The 18,587-nt window shown below is 44.9% G+C and overlaps 1 protein-coding gene across 2 annotated transcripts; it reads left to right on the forward strand.

Annotated features, from left to right (window-relative positions):
- The first annotated feature begins 247 nt into the window (after nucleotides 1-247).
- On the forward strand, nucleotides 248-15,585 carry MRPL45 (mitochondrial ribosomal protein L45). Of its 2 annotated transcripts, none has more exons than XM_034641012.1 (8): nucleotides 248-388; nucleotides 7,493-7,670; nucleotides 8,363-8,480; nucleotides 10,991-11,089; nucleotides 12,848-12,896; nucleotides 13,925-14,074; nucleotides 14,739-14,912; nucleotides 15,106-15,585. In XM_034641012.1, exons 1-8 carry the CDS (start codon nucleotides 341-343, stop codon nucleotides 15,175-15,177), a joined length of 888 nt encoding a protein of 295 aa, XP_034496903.1. In that variant the 5' UTR covers nucleotides 248-340; the 3' UTR covers nucleotides 15,178-15,585. The 2 variants fall into 2 exon arrangements, with proteins under 2 accessions (XP_034496903.1, XP_002916855.1); XM_002916809.4 differs by lacking the exon at nucleotides 248-388 and adding an exon at nucleotides 6,432-6,588.
- The last annotated feature ends 3,002 nt before the right edge of the window (nucleotides 15,586-18,587 follow it).

The following is an 18,587-nucleotide window of genomic DNA, read 5'->3' on the forward strand; positions in this document are numbered from 1 at the left end:
AACTGGGTAACACCCAAGTAGGTCAGGGAATGAGTCAGGGCTCAAGGACTCGATACCAACCTCTCCCACTCCTGCCAGGAAAGCTCTGGGGTGAGACAGATGAGAGAGTTGCTGAGGGGCGGGCCTCACGGCCGCCTGCCCTGAGGCCTCTGGCTTGCGGTTTCACCCCCGTTTGCCCTGCAGCTGTAACGTGTCTGCTGACACGCAAGCCCTGACAGGCCTTCCCTCCCCCTTTCCCAGACTTCTGCTCTGGCCCAGAACCAGATGGCACGTCCCACCCTAGAAGTGACTATGAAAGAACAGAGAGGAAAAGGGAAGAACTGAACCAGGTGGAGAAGTGATGCTCCAGAAAACACAGGGCAAAATACAAGAGACTTTTGTCTCGGAGGTGAGTGGGAAGCAGAAACTGAACTCGCCTCCAGGGAAAGCAGGATAAGAAGAGGGCAGAAGGGAACCGTGGGCTGACACGGGAGTCTTGGGGAGGGGGGTGTAGTTAGAACGGGACTGAGGGCTAAGCCTGAGGAAGACCCAGCAGCACCTGCCTGGAAACCTGCAAGCCTCCAAGCAAAATGGCAAATGGTGACATTTCTCGGTTGGAGGTACTCAGCTCTGACAAATCCATCTCTTTTCCTCAGCGCCATTTCCAGTTTGTGGCAATTCTTAGAACTCTCCTCCAGGGCAAGAGCAGTGTTAGTCACCTACTGTCTACCAGTCATGTTTCCCTATATGAGTTCACTCAGGGCTCACAGCAGCCCGACGAGGTCAGTTCTATGATCCCCATTTCACAGATGGGTACACTGAGTTTGGAAGTAGTGGGTCCAGGTCTCTATCAGTTGCCAGAGCCCTCATGGATTCCGCTACCCCAAGCTGCCTTTGATTTGAAGTCGAATCAAATCAAAATGATGTCAAAGGAGTAGAGGCTTCTTAAGCCTTCCAAGGAGCAGGCAGGAGCAGAACAGGTAAGGAACAATGAGCAGAGATCTCTAAATCTCTGAACGTAGGTATTTGAAAATCCTGTAATAGTTAGGATTGCTAGGCCTCCCCGCAGCCTGAGATCCCAGTGCAGCCTTGGTACCCCCTAGTGGAAGTTTTCTGCATTCACACAGCTTCCCTGGCTTCAACCCCAAACTGCTGGGAGGGAAGCCCTCATTCAGTCCCTGGAGAGTGTCCCAGAAGAATGGTCAGAGGGAAGATACATGCTTCTATGTCAGGGTCTGTGGGGGGCAGAGGAAAGAATCCAGGCTGGAGGGGAGGGGTACTGAGCTCTTGGTTCACAGGGGGCTCTAAAGGGAGTCCTCGCTGGTATATAAATGAACGCAGGTCTTTACATTATTAATAGGAGCTCAGTTACACATCACACAGGACTTTGGCTTTAATGGCTCTAGAAAGTGACTTTCTTTTAATGGGCAAAATTAGTGACCAGAGACACAAAGTGACTTGCCTGAGGCCACAGTGGAAGTCGATGTCAGCAATGGTGGGGCTATATCCTTGTCTCCTGCCTCCCAACCCTGCGTTCTTTCCACTTCATCATGCTCCCCTATTTGTGGGTTGATTGATTTTAGCCATAAGTCAGTGTGCATACAAGGATATGAAATTGTATGTATAATCAGGGAATTGCTTTTGCCCACAATTTATTTCCCGCCCGCAATCTGTACACTTTGCCTTCTTTTGTTCATCACGTGTATAGAGTGCCAATTATTGCCAAACATTACTCTAGGCACTGCTTTTTAAGTTTGTGGACCCTTCCCCAGGGTGCCCCGGCACAGGGGAATAGGCTCCCAAGCTCCGGAACCCTATGCTTATGGCCCTCCAGGCAGCCCTCCTGGGCTGTCTTCCCCGGGTTCCCGATGCTAAGGTGTTCGATATATTTCTGGCTCCCTCCTCCTGCAGAGGTAATCCCTGAGCATGGAAGGTGGGTTAGAAACAGATTACTCTGATCCAGGGGCTTTACCCTCTCCTCCCTGAACGTGGCGGGGGGGGGGGGGGGGGGNGCGGGTAGAGGGGCAAGTCACAAATAGCCTGAAATTCCCTTTTAGGATTATTGCTTGATTTAGCCAGCTGGGGTGAAAGGGGAGCAAGAGGCAAGGTATTACTTCTAGATGGAGCTTGAACAGCAGGATACATGGGCTTCTTTCCTGGAGGAGCCCAATGAGCAATATTTCTTCCTAAACATACCTTTAGAAGTAAAGAGTCTGAGGCAGGTAGAAAAAGGTAAAGGAAACGGCTTTTGTCCTCAGCAGCAGGGATGAGTGGAAGGATGGATGAGAAAGAACAGCTAGCAGAAGGTGGGCAGCACAGAAAGAAAAGGTCACTTGTGGGCTTGGGAATTACTTGCATTTTGGTGGTCTTAGCTTCAACAGAGGTGAAAACTGCCACCGAGGGGAAAAGAGCTAACACACAGGGCTTCCCCTGAGGATTTCCAGTTCATATCCAAGTTAAGGGACATATCGTTTCATATCCTTGCTTTAGGGACACTGCCCTGGGATGGGCTCTGGGGGCAGGGATGTTGCCTGTGTCCGGAACAAAGGGCAATTACACTTACCAGGACTCTGCTAGGCTCTGTGTATACCTTCCAGGACCAACACGCAGCTTGGGAGCAGTGGCCATAACTAACCAGAGTGCGAACATGCGTTAGCTCATTTAATGAGTTATTAACAATTCTATGATTTAAGTATTTACTTATTTTATTTTTATTTTTTAAAGGTTTTATTTATTTATTTATTTGACAGATAGGTAGGGTATGGGCGGGAGGGGGTGCGGGGTATGGTGGGGAGGGGCAGAGGGAGAAGCAGGCTCCCCTCTGAGCCGAAGGCAGATGCTTAAGGACTGAGCCACCCAGGCAACCCTGTGATTTAGGTATTTAATTATTCCCTTTCTATAGGTAAGAAAAAGGGGTGGAGCTAAGATTAAATTTAGGCACTATAGTGTTCTTAAGTACTATGTGAAAGCTGTAGACTGTTAACTCTTGGAATGACAGGGAAGCTTTGCTAACATTGTTAGCTAAAGATTAGTTGGGAACATTTCTTGGTAAGTCAGAAATCTTGGTTTCCTCTGTCACTTTATCTTGAACAACTCACTTGTTTTGCTTTACATGCTTTCACTCAAGAGAGGGAAGTACAATAAAAACACATGGCAAGCTTATTACTTGCTCCAATCCAAGTATCACATTGTTTACTGTAATCAATAAATATTATAATCAGAATCTTCCAGTTCTCCAGAAGGATTTTCTTCGTTCAATTCAACTGTGCTTCTCCTAGAATGTAGGTCACCAGGCACAGTTTCAGAAGTTCCAATCTCTGATGTCATCTGCCACTGGGAGGAGAAAAAAAATGCAAGTACATGTCCCACTGCTCAAGGGAGATCCCATCCTCTTTGGCTCCATTGAAAAATTTCAATAGGAAAACAAGGGATTCCAGGAACCCCCTGTATTTGGAGAAACAGGAAATCAACTTTGCTCTCTGCCTTATCATATCCCATCTGGGATTCTACTCATCCATTTATTGAATAAATACATATTTGAGGGGCTCCTGGGTGGCTCAGTCACTAAGCATCTGCCTTCGGCTCAGGTTGGCTCAGGTCATGATCCCGGGGTCCTGAGATCAAGCCCCTCGTTGGGCTCCCTGCTCAGCGGGGAGCCTGCTTCTCCCTCCTCCCACTCCCCCTGCTTGTGTTCCCTCTCTTGCTATGTCTCTCTCTGTCAAATAAATAAACAAAATAAAATCTTAAAAATAAATAGATGTTTGAGTGTCTACCAAGTGTAAGACTGTTTTTTGCAAGGCTGAGCTCCCGACCACCTTACTCCTTCCTCTAGTTGCTCTTATTTTGCCTTTTTAGAAATGTGAACTACTAGGGTTGTAGGATTCAAAAATATCCTTTCGGTGTTTGGTGTTATTTCTCTGACAGACAGTCCCAATTTTCCAGGGAGTTAATGAGGTAGGAAGATAATATGAATTTTCCAAATGAGCAGCTATTTAAAAAGTCCCACTTAGGGGCGCCTGGGTGGCACAGCGGTTAAGCGTCTGCCTTCGGCTCAGGGCGTGATCCCAGCGTTATGGGATCGAGCCCCACGTCAGGCTCCTCTGCTATGAGCCTGCTTCTTCCTCTCCCACTCCCCCTGCTTGTGTTCCCACTCTCGCTGGCTGTCTCTATCTCTGTCAAATAAATAAATAAAATCTTTAAAAAAAAAAAAAAATAAAAATAAAAAATAAAAAGTCCCACTTATGATTCATCTCAGAATGAATTAATTGCTATCAGTTCCCCTTATTATTTCATCCAGGGTGATATAGAATAAGTTTGCATTCCCTGAAAAACTGATCACAGGGGTGCCTGGCTGGCTCAGTTAGTAGAGCATGTGACTCTTGATCTAGGGTTTGTAAGTTCAAGTCCCATGTTGGGTGTAGACATTACTTTTTTTTTTTTTTTAAGATATCTATGTATTTAGGGGTGCCTGGGTGGCATAGCGGAAGCGTCTGCCTTCGGCTCAGGGCGTGATCCCAGCGTTATGGGATCGAGCCCCACATCGGGCTCCTCCGCTATGAGTCTGCTTCTTCCTCTCCCACTCCCCCTGCTTGTGTTCCCTCTCTAGCTGGCTGTCTCTATCTCTCTGTCAAATAAATAAATAAAATCTTACCAAAAAAAGATATCTATGTATTTATTTATTTGAAAGAGAGTGCACAAGCCAGGGGAGCTGCAGGCAGAGGGAGGGGGAGAAGCAAGCTCCCCACTGAGCAGAGAGCCCAACAACTGGGGCTCCATCCCCAGACCCTGGGATCATGACCTGAGCTAAAGGCAGACACTTAATCGACTGAGCCACCCAGGTGCCCCAGGTGTAGACATTACTTAAAAATAAAACCTTAAAAAGAGAGAGAGAGAGAGAGAAAAGGAAAAACAGAAAGAAAAGTAAAATCTTAAAAAAAAAAAAAAAGAAAAGAAACTGATCAAAGGGCAGACAGAGGTGATCTGGGATGTACTGGCTACCATATAAAGCCAATATAAAACTCAATGATGTAGGAGATAATCTCGGATAGACCATCTCAGTATTCTGTATTAATAACCACTCATCATGGAATGGAGTTTCCTCACTTTGGTAGGTAGACCAGTAAAAAAAAAAAAAAATCGCATTTTATTTTCTGGGCATAGAGTCTGTTAAGAAATAAAGAGCTCGCTCTCAGTTAAATGCGTAATAATATACATTCTTTAACACATACATAAAGCACCTAATTGCATGTCACTATTAACGTGTCATGCTATAAGTTCAGGGCTGTGGCTGGAAGGGACAATCTCACCCTTGAATAATTTACAGTATAATTGAGAAGCTGAGATTTAAGGCAATCCTGAAACCCAAAAGTAATCGCTCTCCTTTGATAGTCCATAGCATTTTATCTGGACTTTCGTGACAGTTTTATTCCAGCCTGTAAGCTCTTGTATGTGCATACCACAAGCTCTTGACTCATTGCAAAATACCGTAGGTAAGTGCTCAATAAACACGAATTGGCAGAATAAGATAAGAACCTACAGCTAAGTTTGGAAAGTGTTTGGCATTCAGGAATGATTACAGCATTGGATTTTCCAGGATGATCCCAACATCATAAATCCTTTAACAACTGAACGTGAAGCAGTACAGCATAGTAATTAGAGCATGGTTTCTGGATTCAGTCTGCCTGGATTTGAATCCCAGTTCTGACAGTTATTAGCCGTGTGACCTTAAATAAATTACATGCGTAATTTCTCTGTGACCCAACCTCATACCTAAGGGTATTACTCTTGTTTGTGGTGAGGACCGATTGAGTTAATATACGCAAAAAGCTTAGAAAATTGCTTGGCACCTGGTAAACATTTCTAAGTATAAGCTATCATTTGTTATGATTAAACCTGTGCTTCTTTCCCAAAAGCAAAACAAGAAATGTTTTTGTCAGTCCATATGTCTTTTTCTTCAAAAACACAGTATTATGTTTGTTCAATAAACATAGTAGGCATTAATCTCTTTAATTTGACAGTAAGAATTTTCTTCCCACGGTTCAGATTGGGAAAAGTAGCGCTGTTTAAGGTTACACAGCATTTGAGGTCAGATACAGATCCAGAAACTAGTCATTTTCGTTCTCTCTGTGACCAAAGTAGGCACTGAAGAAAAACACTTGTCTCCGAAGGGCAATACCTTTTCATTCTTTAGGGAATGCAAGCAAGGTGCAGCAACATCCCAATCTTACAAGAATGCAGCAACCCCTAGCAGCCAGAAGGCCTGGAGCGCAGGCGCAGCTCGCGCTCCAGCGCTCTCCGGCGCGTGACAGCCGGGCGCTCCACCCCACCCCCCAACGCCTCTTAGTGCGCACGCGCGCAGCCCGTTCTCTACCCACCCATTCACCCCACAACGCGCACGAGCGCGTTCGCGCCGCTCACACTTTGGCGGAGGGCGCGCGCCCTGGAAAATTCCACACCCGGGGAAGCTCCACCCCTATGCGCCCTCTCTTGTGCCCTCGGCCCTTAACTCTTAGTCCCCATCCCAGCGGCCTTTGCGGGAACAAAATGGCAGCCACCATGCCGCGGGGGTGGTTTTGTTTATCCAAAGCTTTAGGATGGTGGTCTCGTCAGGTGGGTAGGGACCGGGTGGGTAGGATTCTAGAGGCTGGAGGAGGACCACAGAGTAGAGGAAAATAACTGCTTTGCAGTTGTCCTTGGTGAGCTTGGACGATACAAGTCACACCCAGTTACGGAAGAGTTTGTGGTCCATGGGACCCAGCTACTAAGCTAAGTGGCGGCGTGCGGAGAGCCCGTAAAGGCCTCGAGGACAAGCAAGTTCTCGGAGATGAAGTTTCTACAGTTTGCTCTGGGTCTGTCTGGCGGGGAGGTATTAAAGGGGAAAGAAGTCATGGTTTAGAAGCTGGGCTTGCTTCCCCATGGTTCTTATGCATGCTCTAAATTGAACAGTTAGAAAGGAAGGAGTCTCATATTGTCAGTGTACCTGACTGAGCAAAACTCACGGTCAGAGAGAAGAGAGGTCTGGCCTTTAAAGACGTTATTGACCTTTTGGGTGCTAGAATGACAGAATAAAGTTTACAGTTAGGCTCCCAATAGAATGAGCAGGATGTAATCCGAGTAAATATAAGGGAGATGCCAAGAAGAGGACTTTTCTTATGCTTTAATAATAGCATTCCTCTCTTTTCAATGTTGGGTGGATGTTTCAGTTCCCCATGGACTGAAGGTTCTTTGAAAGCAGAAGCCTTGCTTTAATCAACTCTGCATCCCTGGGACTTGGCATAGTCGTGTACTATGGAACGTACCGGAGGAAAGCCTTTAGTAAATGTTGAGTGTTGTTAGTAAAGGTTGCTTAGGGGCTTCTAGTTAAGACACCCATGAGTGTTTCCCCCCTGATATGTGGCTTTATAATTGTTCCTAAGTCATTCTTTGGATGTGCCCTTTCTGTCTTTGCTTAGAGTTTGTTCAAGATAGATTTCTTTCCAGGTCACCTTTATCCTAACCTTTTCTTTTCTTACAGCCAGTCCTGGTGACTCAGTCCACAGTTGTAGTTCCAGTGAGAACTAAGAAATGTTCCACACCTCTTGCTTATAAACCCAAATTCAATTCAGAAAAGGAGTTTATGGAATTTGCCCGGAAAGCAGGATTGGTCATTCCTCCAGAACGTTTGGAGCGTCCCTTACATCTGGCCTGTACAGGTGAGGCGTGGTATTTCTGAGACCCTGACCGAATCTCCTCCTGTCAAAGATATTCTGGAAAATGGAATGATTTGAACTATGATTGACTGTATTTAACTAACTACAAAATCAGCTCAGCCCCAAAAATGATTTACTTTATGTATACTATGTTGTTAAAATATTTATTTATTTATTTTAGAGAGAGAGCATGCATGTGAACATGAGCGGGAGGAGGGTCTTAGGGAAAGAATCTCAAGCAGACTCCCCACGGAGCTCAGAGCCCGATTTATGGCTGGATCCCACAACCCTGAGATCATGACCTAAGCCAAAATTAAGGCTCATATGCTTAACCAACTGAGCCACCTAGGCGCCTCTCTTGAGGTCATCTTTGATCTTGTTTACACACCTGTTCTCAGAAGGCAAGGGTGAAATTTCTCCATTTTGTATAAGAAGAAATTGAGGGTCTGAGAGAAGACTTAAATTATCTTATTCTGTTTTTTCTAATGTAACATAGTTCCCTCTATGTGGAAGTCTACTTTATAGCCATGTACCTCTCAATTTTATATGACCTCAAGATAACTTTTTCCTCAATTTTTCAATGCCTTCTTTTCTTCTTCCTCGATCCCAGGACACTGGGATCATGACCTGAGCCAAAGGCGGACCCTTAATGACTGAGCCACCCAGGAACCCCTTCTTTTCTTCTTTCATTACAGCTGGTATCTTTGACGCCTATGTTCCTCCAGAAGGTGATGCTCGCTTGTCATCTCTTGGGAAGGAAGGACTGGCACAGAGAAGTGAGCGATTGAAGAAGAAGGTGGCATCACAATTGTCGTAGGTATCTGAGAAAACTGGAAATCAGTATTAGAACACAAATATCTTGTTGCTGCTTTATTCCAGGCAGGCCATCTTAGGTGAATTGGGTTGGACATAACACCTTTGACAACTTGACAATGTATTTTTCTCTGTAGTAGAATTTAGTTAATGTAGAAGAATATGGGCTTTTTGATTCTTAGCCTCTCAGCCTTCATTGGTATTTTTGTCATATCAGGGAGGTGACTTAGAAGTTTGTAGAACACTTTTTTGATCACATATTTTAAAATTTAAAATAATAATAAAAGCATATTTATATGGGAAGTACCTTAAAGTTTAACTACAGAGAGTAAAAAACCAAAAAGGGTCAAAAAGACAGACATGTTTTATGGAGCTAACTAGGTCTTAACTAAGGAGCAGAAGCCAAAACCTTCGTAGTCTCTTTTTTAGTTGAAAGGATGGGAATGTTTAGTATTTACTATTCAACGGTTCTTTGGGATAGTTTATAGATTTCTGTGTAGAAGCGTATTTAGTCTTTATTAACTCTTCATGTAGCCATAATTTATTTCTCTAAATACAGATATTATATCACCTTTCCATTAAGCCTCTTCTGTGGTTCCCTGTTACCTGAAGAATAAAATCCAGACTTCAGTGGTATTCACAGCTTTTTGTAAATCTGGCTTTTGTCTTCTTTTCCACGGTCATCTTCTTATTCCACTTTTCTCATCCTAAACTTCAGCATTTCCAAACTAATTGCCAGTTTCTTGACAGTATTGTGTTATGACTCTGTGTCTTTGTGCATTCTTCCCCTTGCCTTGAAGATGTCTTTTTCCTCCTCCTTTACTTGATAACTCCAGCGCATTTTTCAAGAACCAGTTGAGCATCACGTCTGCTTTTAAGCCTTCCCTTTTAATCCGTCTTCTTCGAGCTGCTTTTACTGTAATTCTAACTGCACTTACTATTTCCAATAATTGTACTGCGATGATTTCCTCTCATGTATTCCTCTCTGGGACTGTGACCTCTTTGGTGGTAGGGTCCATGATGATGAACACAGCACATGTGGTTTTATCATGGAGTTATCATTTAGGGGAGGAAAACAGCCATTAAATACTGATTGCACACAATTAAATAATTACAGGTATGGTGAAGTATGAGTGCTGTGGGATCACATGACAGGGAAAGATAACTTGATCTGGGAGTTCAGGGGAAGCTTCCCTGAGGAAATGACATTTAAAGCTGGGACCTAAAGGATTGCTTACAGTTGGCTAGGTAGAGGGGTGTAGTGAGGAATAACATTCTAGGAAGACAACAGCACAAGCAAGGCTCTAAGGTGGAAAGAGTGCGAAGGGAGTGTCAGATTTTGTCAAATGCTTTTTCTGCGTCTATTGAGATGATCATGTGATATTTGTCCTTTATTCTATTGATACATTGTGTTACATTAATGGATTTTTGAATGTTAAGCCAACCTTGCATTCCTGGGATAAATTTCAGTTGGTCACAGTATTTCTCATCCTGCAATATATTTAACACTTTGAAGAGATCAGAATTCCCTGTTTACATTATTGTAACTATGAAGATACTGCTGACAGCTGAGTCTGCAGTACATGATCATGACTTTTCCTGCATATTATTATTTTGGGGGGGAGTTAAGTGTGTTTTTGTTTTTCTCATTTGCTTACAGAGCCTCTAGTTGTATAAATTTCTTCTCAGCGCATTGAAAACATTAAATATTTTATTAATTTCATCTTCAAGAAGAAATCCCTCCTGGACCTTTCTTACCTGTTTCTATCTGGACTGATTGCTCTTCAGGTCCACTGTACATCTTGGGATCTATTTCTCTCATCCTCCTGATAACTCCTTCTGTCCCTCTGGTGTTGTATTCCCTATTTCCTGGATTTTGTGTCTGTCTTTCATGGTTTATTCTGTTATTTTGGTGGAGAACATTCCTTGGCAGCTTCCTGCGAAAGGGCGCATAGTAGATACATGAGATCATCCAAGTCTGAGAAGCACTCTTTTACTCTCCCACTTCATTTATAGTTTGCCCAGGTGTACAATTCTGAGCCAAAAATAATTTCCTCAGTTAATAGCGCTGCTCCATTGTCTTTGTAACTTCTATGTTGCTAGTTAGAAGCCTGATGTCATTCTGATTCTTGAGCCTTTGTGTAAAACTTGTGTTTTCTTTCTTAGTGGTTATAGGATGTTTTCTTTGATGCCAGAATTATGAAATTTCACAACGAGAATCCTTGGTCTTTCTTTAGAATGATTTAAGTATGAGTTAGAAGGTCGAATTTATAGGACTTGGCACATTCAGAAAACGATTATTGAATAAGTGGACAGACGTTAATGACAGTTAACATAGCTGTGAATTATGGATATTATATGAAGTCTTTAGAAATGATTCTTGGGGTGCCTGGCTGGCTTAGTTGGTAGAGCATGCAACTCTTGATCTCGGGGTTGTGAGTTCAAGCCCCACATAGAGCTTGCTTAAACAATGGAAAAAAAAGAAATGATTCTCATACTTAATTTTACAGAATCCGGAAGATAAGAGAACATGATCCAAATTTTAAAATAAAGGACTTCCCTGAAAAAGCTAAGGATATTTTTATTGAAGCTCACCTTTGTCTAAACAAGTAAGTGAATTCTATCTTATACCTATTTTGTTTTCAGTGGCTATTATTCTAGGCACAGATTTTTTTCCCTTTGGTTAAGAGTTCTAGAGTGACCTAGATAGGGCTAGGTGTGTGCTTGAGCCAGCCAGTCGGCCCCAGGTTCAGTTTTTAATGTTAATTTCTTATCTTAGGAATTCTTACATCATATAGGTATCATAAATTCCGTGTCCACATCTGTGCGTAACGTGGGCTTAGGACTTTAATTTTTTTAGTCCCCCGCCACTCAGCCCTAAAGAGAAGCTTTATCTCTCTACTATTTTTGTAATCTTCCTTTGTTGCAGGTATAGGACCCTTGAGGGTCAGAGCTTTGTGCAGGGATCTCAGTTCCAACTCCCTGCTCTTTGAGGGTTCAAGGATTTAGGAAGAGTCTGTTCCTAACCATCAGATCCTATTTCTAGATCCCTTTAATCACCCCATATGCTGTCATGATGTCAGGTTGTATTCTTTCCATTCTGGTTTTAGTTCTCTTTCCTTTTAGCAACTAGGAAATTTACCTTTCTTGGGGACTAGAGCATTTTAAAATGTATGTGTGTTTGTGTGTATTATATTCCGTCCAACGTTTCTAGATGTTTATAGTGGGAGTAGTTTCTCATGAGATCAGTCCATTATGTTGCCAGAAACAGATGTCTTCCTTTTATTTTTCATTGTAAGTTCTATTGTAAATGGTAAATGAACTCCTAGACAAGGAAATTTATTTCTACTGAACATATCTAGGCCAGGATAGTGAGGAGGAAGAGTTCATTGGGAGGTGCCAGGCCCGGTGGTCATGGTGGCTGTCATCACCACTCAGGTTAGTCCAGTCTAGTCTAGTCTAGAGCTGCAATGGGGGAAATGACCTTTTCTGTTAGGAGTAGAAGTGCAAGGGAAGCACGTGGACAGAACTAATCCCTTACCCACTCTGGGATTAGGGACAGGACTGTTTGAAGGAACAAAGATTTAAACTTCCCAGGAGGTATTAAACTGTGGGGAAAAAGTCCTGAATGTGTATCTGAAAGGTACTCACTAATTCATGCCTAATCTTAGGTTTATTTGAAACCCCTTAGCTAGGAACCTTCTAAAATCCTGTATGTCCAGGAGCTGGGGTTTGTGGTCAGATTTCTTACTATTACTGCATAGAATCAGTGTGACTGGGTCATTCTGGTAGCAGTAAAGACTGGGGGATGTGGGGTGGGCTGGAAGGAAAGAACCAGAAAAGACAGCTGCTTATCTTTGGCTAAGCTCACAGATAAGAGTGTAAGATGTGGGGCACCTGGCTGGCTCAGCCAGTGGAGTATGTGACTCTTGATCTCAGGGTTGTGAGTTTGAGCCCCATGTTGGTGGTAGAAATTATTAAAAAAAAAAAAAAAAAGTATAAGGTTCAAGGCCAATCCAGTTGGTATTGATGATGTGTCTGTGGTAAGAGGAGATGAGATGAGCTTTTGATTTTTTGTGATAGCTTTGTTGGGGGTCTCTTGCCCTTCTTAAGAATGTATGGTAATTTCCGGGGAATTTGTTGCTGCTTCTGAGATTCAAACATAACTTCACTCTGCAGTTAGAGCTCAGGGTCCCTTAGCCATGTTCATCTTTGTGTGCTCAGGGCTTAGCATATTAATCCTGGCTTACTGTAAGTGTGCAGAAAAATGCTTGTAAAAAGAATTGTCCATTTTGAGGGTCATTTTCAACTTTTGGAAGGGGTATCATAAATCAGGAGCCAGTGATCTATATCTTTTTCTTTTTTAGCTCAGACCACAACCGGCTTCATACCTTGGTAACTGAAAACTGTTTTCCGGTAGGTCCTCAACCTCCTTAGAACGGTGGGATGCCTGAATGGGCAGATTCTAGACATCGCCTCTGGTTTCTTAAGAAGGATTGGTTTCACAAGTACAGGAAGTTTAAGGCAAAAGCTGAGGTCCCATTCTTTTTGACTGAATGGTACTGACTTGACATGGACTTTGGTAAGGGCCATGCGGATGAGGAAGGAGGAAGTCCCGCATCGAGCAGTACTGAAACCTCAGGCTATGGGGGCTGAGGTCAGGGCATGGGCCATATTAGGTAGCCCTATGTGCGCCTACAGTATAATAAAGGATTTAGCAAGCATTCACGAGGCTTACATAGTGTGTTAACCAGGTTGCTAGGTACTTGGGGACATGCCCCAATATGGGGACTTTGTGGTTCAAGAAGAACTTCAGTTTCTATCAGTTCAGCGTCATCTCCCTGTGGTCCACATATGGACCCTGGTCCTTGCAAGCTAGCCTTTCTATCCGTGTAAAATCCCATTCTTCAGTGCTAGCACGCGAGGGGGGATAAAACAACATATATGCAGTCAACAGATATATGTGCAATAACTAGCAGGTTATAAAAGTGTAAGGGAGGGGCGCCCAGCCGGTTCCGTTGATAAAGCGTGCAACTCTTGATCTCAGGGTTGTAAGTTCGAGCCCCGTGTTGGGTGTAGAGATTACTTAAAAATAAAATCTTAAAAAAAGAAAAAAATTAAAAAAAAAGTGTAGGGGGGTAATGGTATATTAGATAAGCTGGCATTTTGGAGTCTGGTTTTCACTGATTTGGGGAAGGTTCCTTAAGGTAGGTGGGTCTTGAGTTGTTGATTTGGATGAGAAGGGTCATTTTGAGGTCGGCTTAAGCAATAGCTTGATCAAAACTTGGGAAGGAGAGAAACAACAGGCACAAGAAAGCATTTGGTGGGATATGTTGCACGATAGCTATAGTTATCGCCGGAGGTGAGAACAGGTGTGGAAGGACGCACCAGCTTTCCTAAAGGAAAGGAAAACCCCAGTTGACCTCGTTCTCCTCTGCCCTCAGGACATGGTCTGGGACATCACCTATAAGACCGTCCGCTGGAGCTTCATAGAATCTTTAGAGCCACCGCAGGTGGTTCAGGTTCGCTGTTCGAGTATGCTGAGCCAGGGCAACATATACGGCCAGGTCACTGTCCGCATGCACACCCGGCAGGTAGAGGCACCCGTCTGCTTTCCTCCTAGCTTTTCTGTACTCTCAGGTTGGGTACCTATCTCTGGAGTCCTGGGGACAGCTTCCCAAGACTGGGCTCTAAGGAAAGGTTCACCGTGGTCTTCCTTGCTCAGTCAGCATGCCCTACCCACTGCTAGATGTTAGCTCTGCTAAGACAGGTATGAGCATACTCTCTCCCACCCTTCCTGATCCTCCCCCATCCCCCCAGCCCTAGTCAAAAACCCTCCAAGAGTAAAGTGTCTGTAGTCCATCACTTATTTAGCCTAGATTCAGAATTCTGAAATAATTTTTTCTACCCATTAAAAGCTTTTGTTATGGTTGTTTTAAAATGGTTGTGTGGGGGGCGCCTGGGTGGCTCAGTTAAGTGGCTGCCTTCAGCTCAGGGCATGATCCCAGGGTCCTGGGATCGAGCCCCACATCGGGCTCCCTGGTCAATGGAGAGCCTGCTTCTCCCTCTCCCTCTGCCTGTCGCTCTGCCTACTTGTGTTCTCTCTCTGTCAGATAAATACATAAAATCTTTAAAAAATAATAATTAAAAAAATGGTTGTGTGGCATAAAAAACAAATTAAAAACAAAGGAAAATAAAAACAAAGCAAGAAAACCAGCTCTGAGTACTAACAGGCCAGATTTGCTTTCATCCTTGCAGACTCTGGCCATCTATGACCGGTTTGGCCGGCTGATGTACGGACAGGAAGATGTGCCCAAGGATGTCCTGGAGTATGTTGTGTTTGAAAAGCACCTGGTAAATCCCTATGGGAGCTGGAGAATGCATGGCAAGATCATTCCCCCATGGGCACCCCCTAAGCAGCCCATCCTTAAGGTAAGCGTAATTTAAGAGAGCTGGGGCAGTGCTTATGTCATCTTAAGCCACTCCTGTCGGGCTCCACCTAGTGGAGAGAGGGGGTGATGCAGCACCAGGGAAGGGGCATCCTCCATGGAGGAGGTGAGGGTGAATCTCTTCTGGGTAAGTCATGGGCTAGGATGGTAGGTAACTCAGCTTCCTGCTCTTTCAGACGGTGATGATCCCTGGGCCCCAGCTGAAACCCTGGGAAGACTATGAAGAGCCACAGAGAGTGGCCCCATAAGCTTCAGCTATCCTGATGGCAAAAATGACTCCAGGGTTGAAGCATGGGTGATGAGGTGGCTGGACGCTGTGGTGTCTGGGAGCTGTAAAGTCCGTCATCCCTCCATCATGCTGTAGAAAGATCTACCTTTGTCCTTTCCTGTCCTGCTTGGGTGTTTCCAGCCGTCTCCTTGGCAACCTTGGCTGATGGCTGGGCCCAGGTGGGTGGGTGGCTGATACAGCCGTGAACCCACTACTTCTTCCTTTTTGAATTGTATATCTGCCTTCTGAGTCTCAATGGAAAGTATGTTTCGGATACCTGTTTCTTCTGCAGCAGAGACTGTCAGGAGCAAACTGGCAGAATTTTCTTTTTAATTACAATGCAGGGATTAGAGTTTAAAATAAAACACTGTCAGGGTGTTGGACAAACTGTGGTGGGTTGTGTACCTGTCCCCGGGCTTAGGCTAGAAGTAGACCAGAGGGCAGAAGTGGAAGATGGGCTGAACTGTGAGGGATGTGGCTTCCAAGAAATCCAGACATGGGAAACATAATTAGTGTTCATTGAAGATTCAGGGTCTTTTCTCATATACTGACTCACCTAATCAGCATTTGTATTTCATAGAAGAATGTAAATCCAAAGCAATCATTTATTCTTCAGCCTTTGGATTGTGTTCTCAATTAGCTGCGTTCTAGTGTGGTCCCAGGAAGCCTGGGAGGAGGCAGGGGCCACAGGGAGGTGATGCATTTGGGAAATCCATCTGTAAGACTTTGTTCCCTGATTTCTAGAACCTCTTGGAGATGGTGACTGTTCTTTCCAGCCCCCATTGGTAAGGCAAATGTACTGAAATATGAACCTGTTTTGAGTGAAGCAGCGTCGCCCCTCCTTGTTCTCAGCTCTGGCTGGGCTGTCAGCAGGAGGGTGTGGGACTTCACCTGCTTGTGTGTCCTGGGTGATCTGAGGTATGACAAGGGAAATCACTCTGTACCAGCAGCAAGCTTGGCTTGTACTATTACTTTAATCAGCCCAGTGTGGGCGCCCCTTAAAAAACAGGACTTTAATTGTTATACTTTATATTTTCCCAGCCTAGAATTTTCTTTTTTTTTTTTTTTTTTTAAGATTTTATTTATTTATTTGACAGAGATAGAGACCAGCCAGTGAGAGAGGGAACACAAGCAGGGGGAGTGGGAGAGGAAGAAGCAGGCTCACAGCAGAGGAGCCTGATGTGGGGCTCGATCCCGTAACGCCGGGATCACGCCCTGAGCCGAAGGCAGACGCTTAACTGCTGTGCCACCCAGGCNGAACACAAGCAGGGGGAGTGGGAGAGAGAGAAGCAGGCTTCCAGCAGAGGAACCTGATGTGGGGCTCGATCCCAGAACGCCGGGATCACGCCCTGAGCCGAAGGCAGACGCTTAACGACTGCTCTACCCAGGCGTCCCAGGATTAATCTGTTCTGACCTTATCCTGAGAGCAGAATCCAAAGAAACTAGAATCAGGTCAAGAATAAACTAACTCCTTCGGGCGCCTGGGTGGCTCAGTCCGTTGAGCGTCCAGCTCTTGATTTCAGCTTAGGTGATTATCTCGGGGTCCTGGGATCGAGCCCCAAGTTGGGTTCCACACTGAGTGGGGAGTCCGCTTGGGATTCTTTCTCTCCCTCCCCCTATGCCCCTCCCCCTACTTACACACTCTTACTCTTTCTCTTTCTCTCTCTCTCTCAAATAAGTTAATTTTTAAAAAAGAACCAACTCCTTAGTCTCTCTGAAACTACCGTTTCAGCAAAGCAGCCAACAGACCAGTCCTCACTGGGGAAAACTGATGTTTTTACAACAGCTGCTGAGTGCAGACTACGGGAACGAGATGTGTATGCCTAGGGGAGAGACAGCACTGGTGGATTAATCCAAAGCAGCCAGCCACTCTTGATCGTACTACTTAAGTCTCAACCCTTTTGGCTTAAAATGTACATCAGTTTGCAGCATTTCTGCTGAAGTGAGGTTTGGCCACATCCTATTTGCCTGAGCCCTGGATTAAGGCAAAATGAGAAGGCAAGTGCTCTCGGCAGGATCCACAGCTGGGGAGTACGGAGTAAGGGGAAGTAATCCAGGGAGGGTAGGGAAGCAGAGAAATGAAAAGAGGGGGGCGCCTGGGTGGCACAGCGGTTAAGCGTCTGCCTTCGGCTCAGGGCGTGATCCCGGCGTTATGGGATCGAGCCCCACATCAGGCTCCTCTGCTGTGAGCCTGCTTCTTCCTCTCCCACTCCCCCTGCTTGTGTTCCCTCTCTCGCTGGCTGTCTGTATCTCTGTCAAATAAATAAAAAATCTTAAAAAAAAAAAAAAAAAAGAAATGAAAAGAGGGCACTTACCGGGCACATGACTGATTGATTTCTCTGAACATGTAAAAACAGTGCTGCAAATGATCTGCTGCCTCCCACTCCCCTAGATCTGTCTCAGGGGTCTCTAGATAATCCTGAATAGCAGCTAAGTACTAGCTGCCACCCCGGGAGCCAGAGGATAAGTGCAATTTCCATTTCCCCCTGGGATTAGATCCAGCGAGGCAAATGGCCCAGATGTAGAGGATTGGCTCGAAGGGCCGGGCAGAGACCGTCTGCAGTGCCAGCCACAGAGCTGGGGACTAGCTGAGAATTAGACCACCCCGAAGGCCTGAAGGCTGCAGTGTGGTTACCTCGGGCTTACTCCTGTTTCCCTACCTATCTACTGTGCCTGCTTAAAAACGCTGGAAAAAGAAAATCGCCATGATGAATAAGCTAGAACTAACTGCAGTGGTCAAGGAAAAGCATTTTTTATTTTTTTCCCCATGGTTTATTTCACAGCAGGGGTTATAGGAACAACTTTTCTGTTCCCAGCTAGACCAGACCCAATTAACTTGTTCTGATGTGTGGTTAGCAAAATTCTCATCGGCTTAGAAGCGGTGAAGTTAACTAGCCAGAGCCCAGAGCAACAGTACGCTTTAATTACTACTCTGAAATCCCAAGGCAAGGGACCAGGTAAGTGGGAGGGGCTAGATATGGGAACAAGGGCATCTGGTCCCTGAAAGACTGGATTTTTCCATTCCCTGTTTTTGGAAATGGAGCATTTTGCTACTTTTTCTGGCGAAGTCCTGAAGCTGCCCAGAGTATTTATATGCAGACTCATTTCCGCCCCCCCCCATTGGGTATTTGGTCTCCTTGTTTTGTCTTATTCTTCCCCGTGAATGGCATCAGGATCTGCGCAGTTAGAGGGTGGGCTTACTGCCATCTTCAGGGCCCTTGCCAAGCTCTGCCATGTTAGTCTGCCTGTTTCCTCCCCCCGCCTCACCCCTGCCAATGCCAGGAATTTGACCAGTGCTTTTCTCCTTCCTCTTTCCCTCTGATAGATCCTCTCATTCCAGCACTGTTCTCTAGGACTGCTTAAGCCAGGGTAGCCTGAACGGACTTGAGA

Source organism: Ailuropoda melanoleuca, chromosome 13, assembly GCF_002007445.2.
Source record: "Ailuropoda melanoleuca isolate Jingjing chromosome 13, ASM200744v2, whole genome shotgun sequence".
NCBI classification, from domain to species: Eukaryota; Metazoa; Chordata; class Mammalia; order Carnivora; family Ursidae; genus Ailuropoda; species Ailuropoda melanoleuca.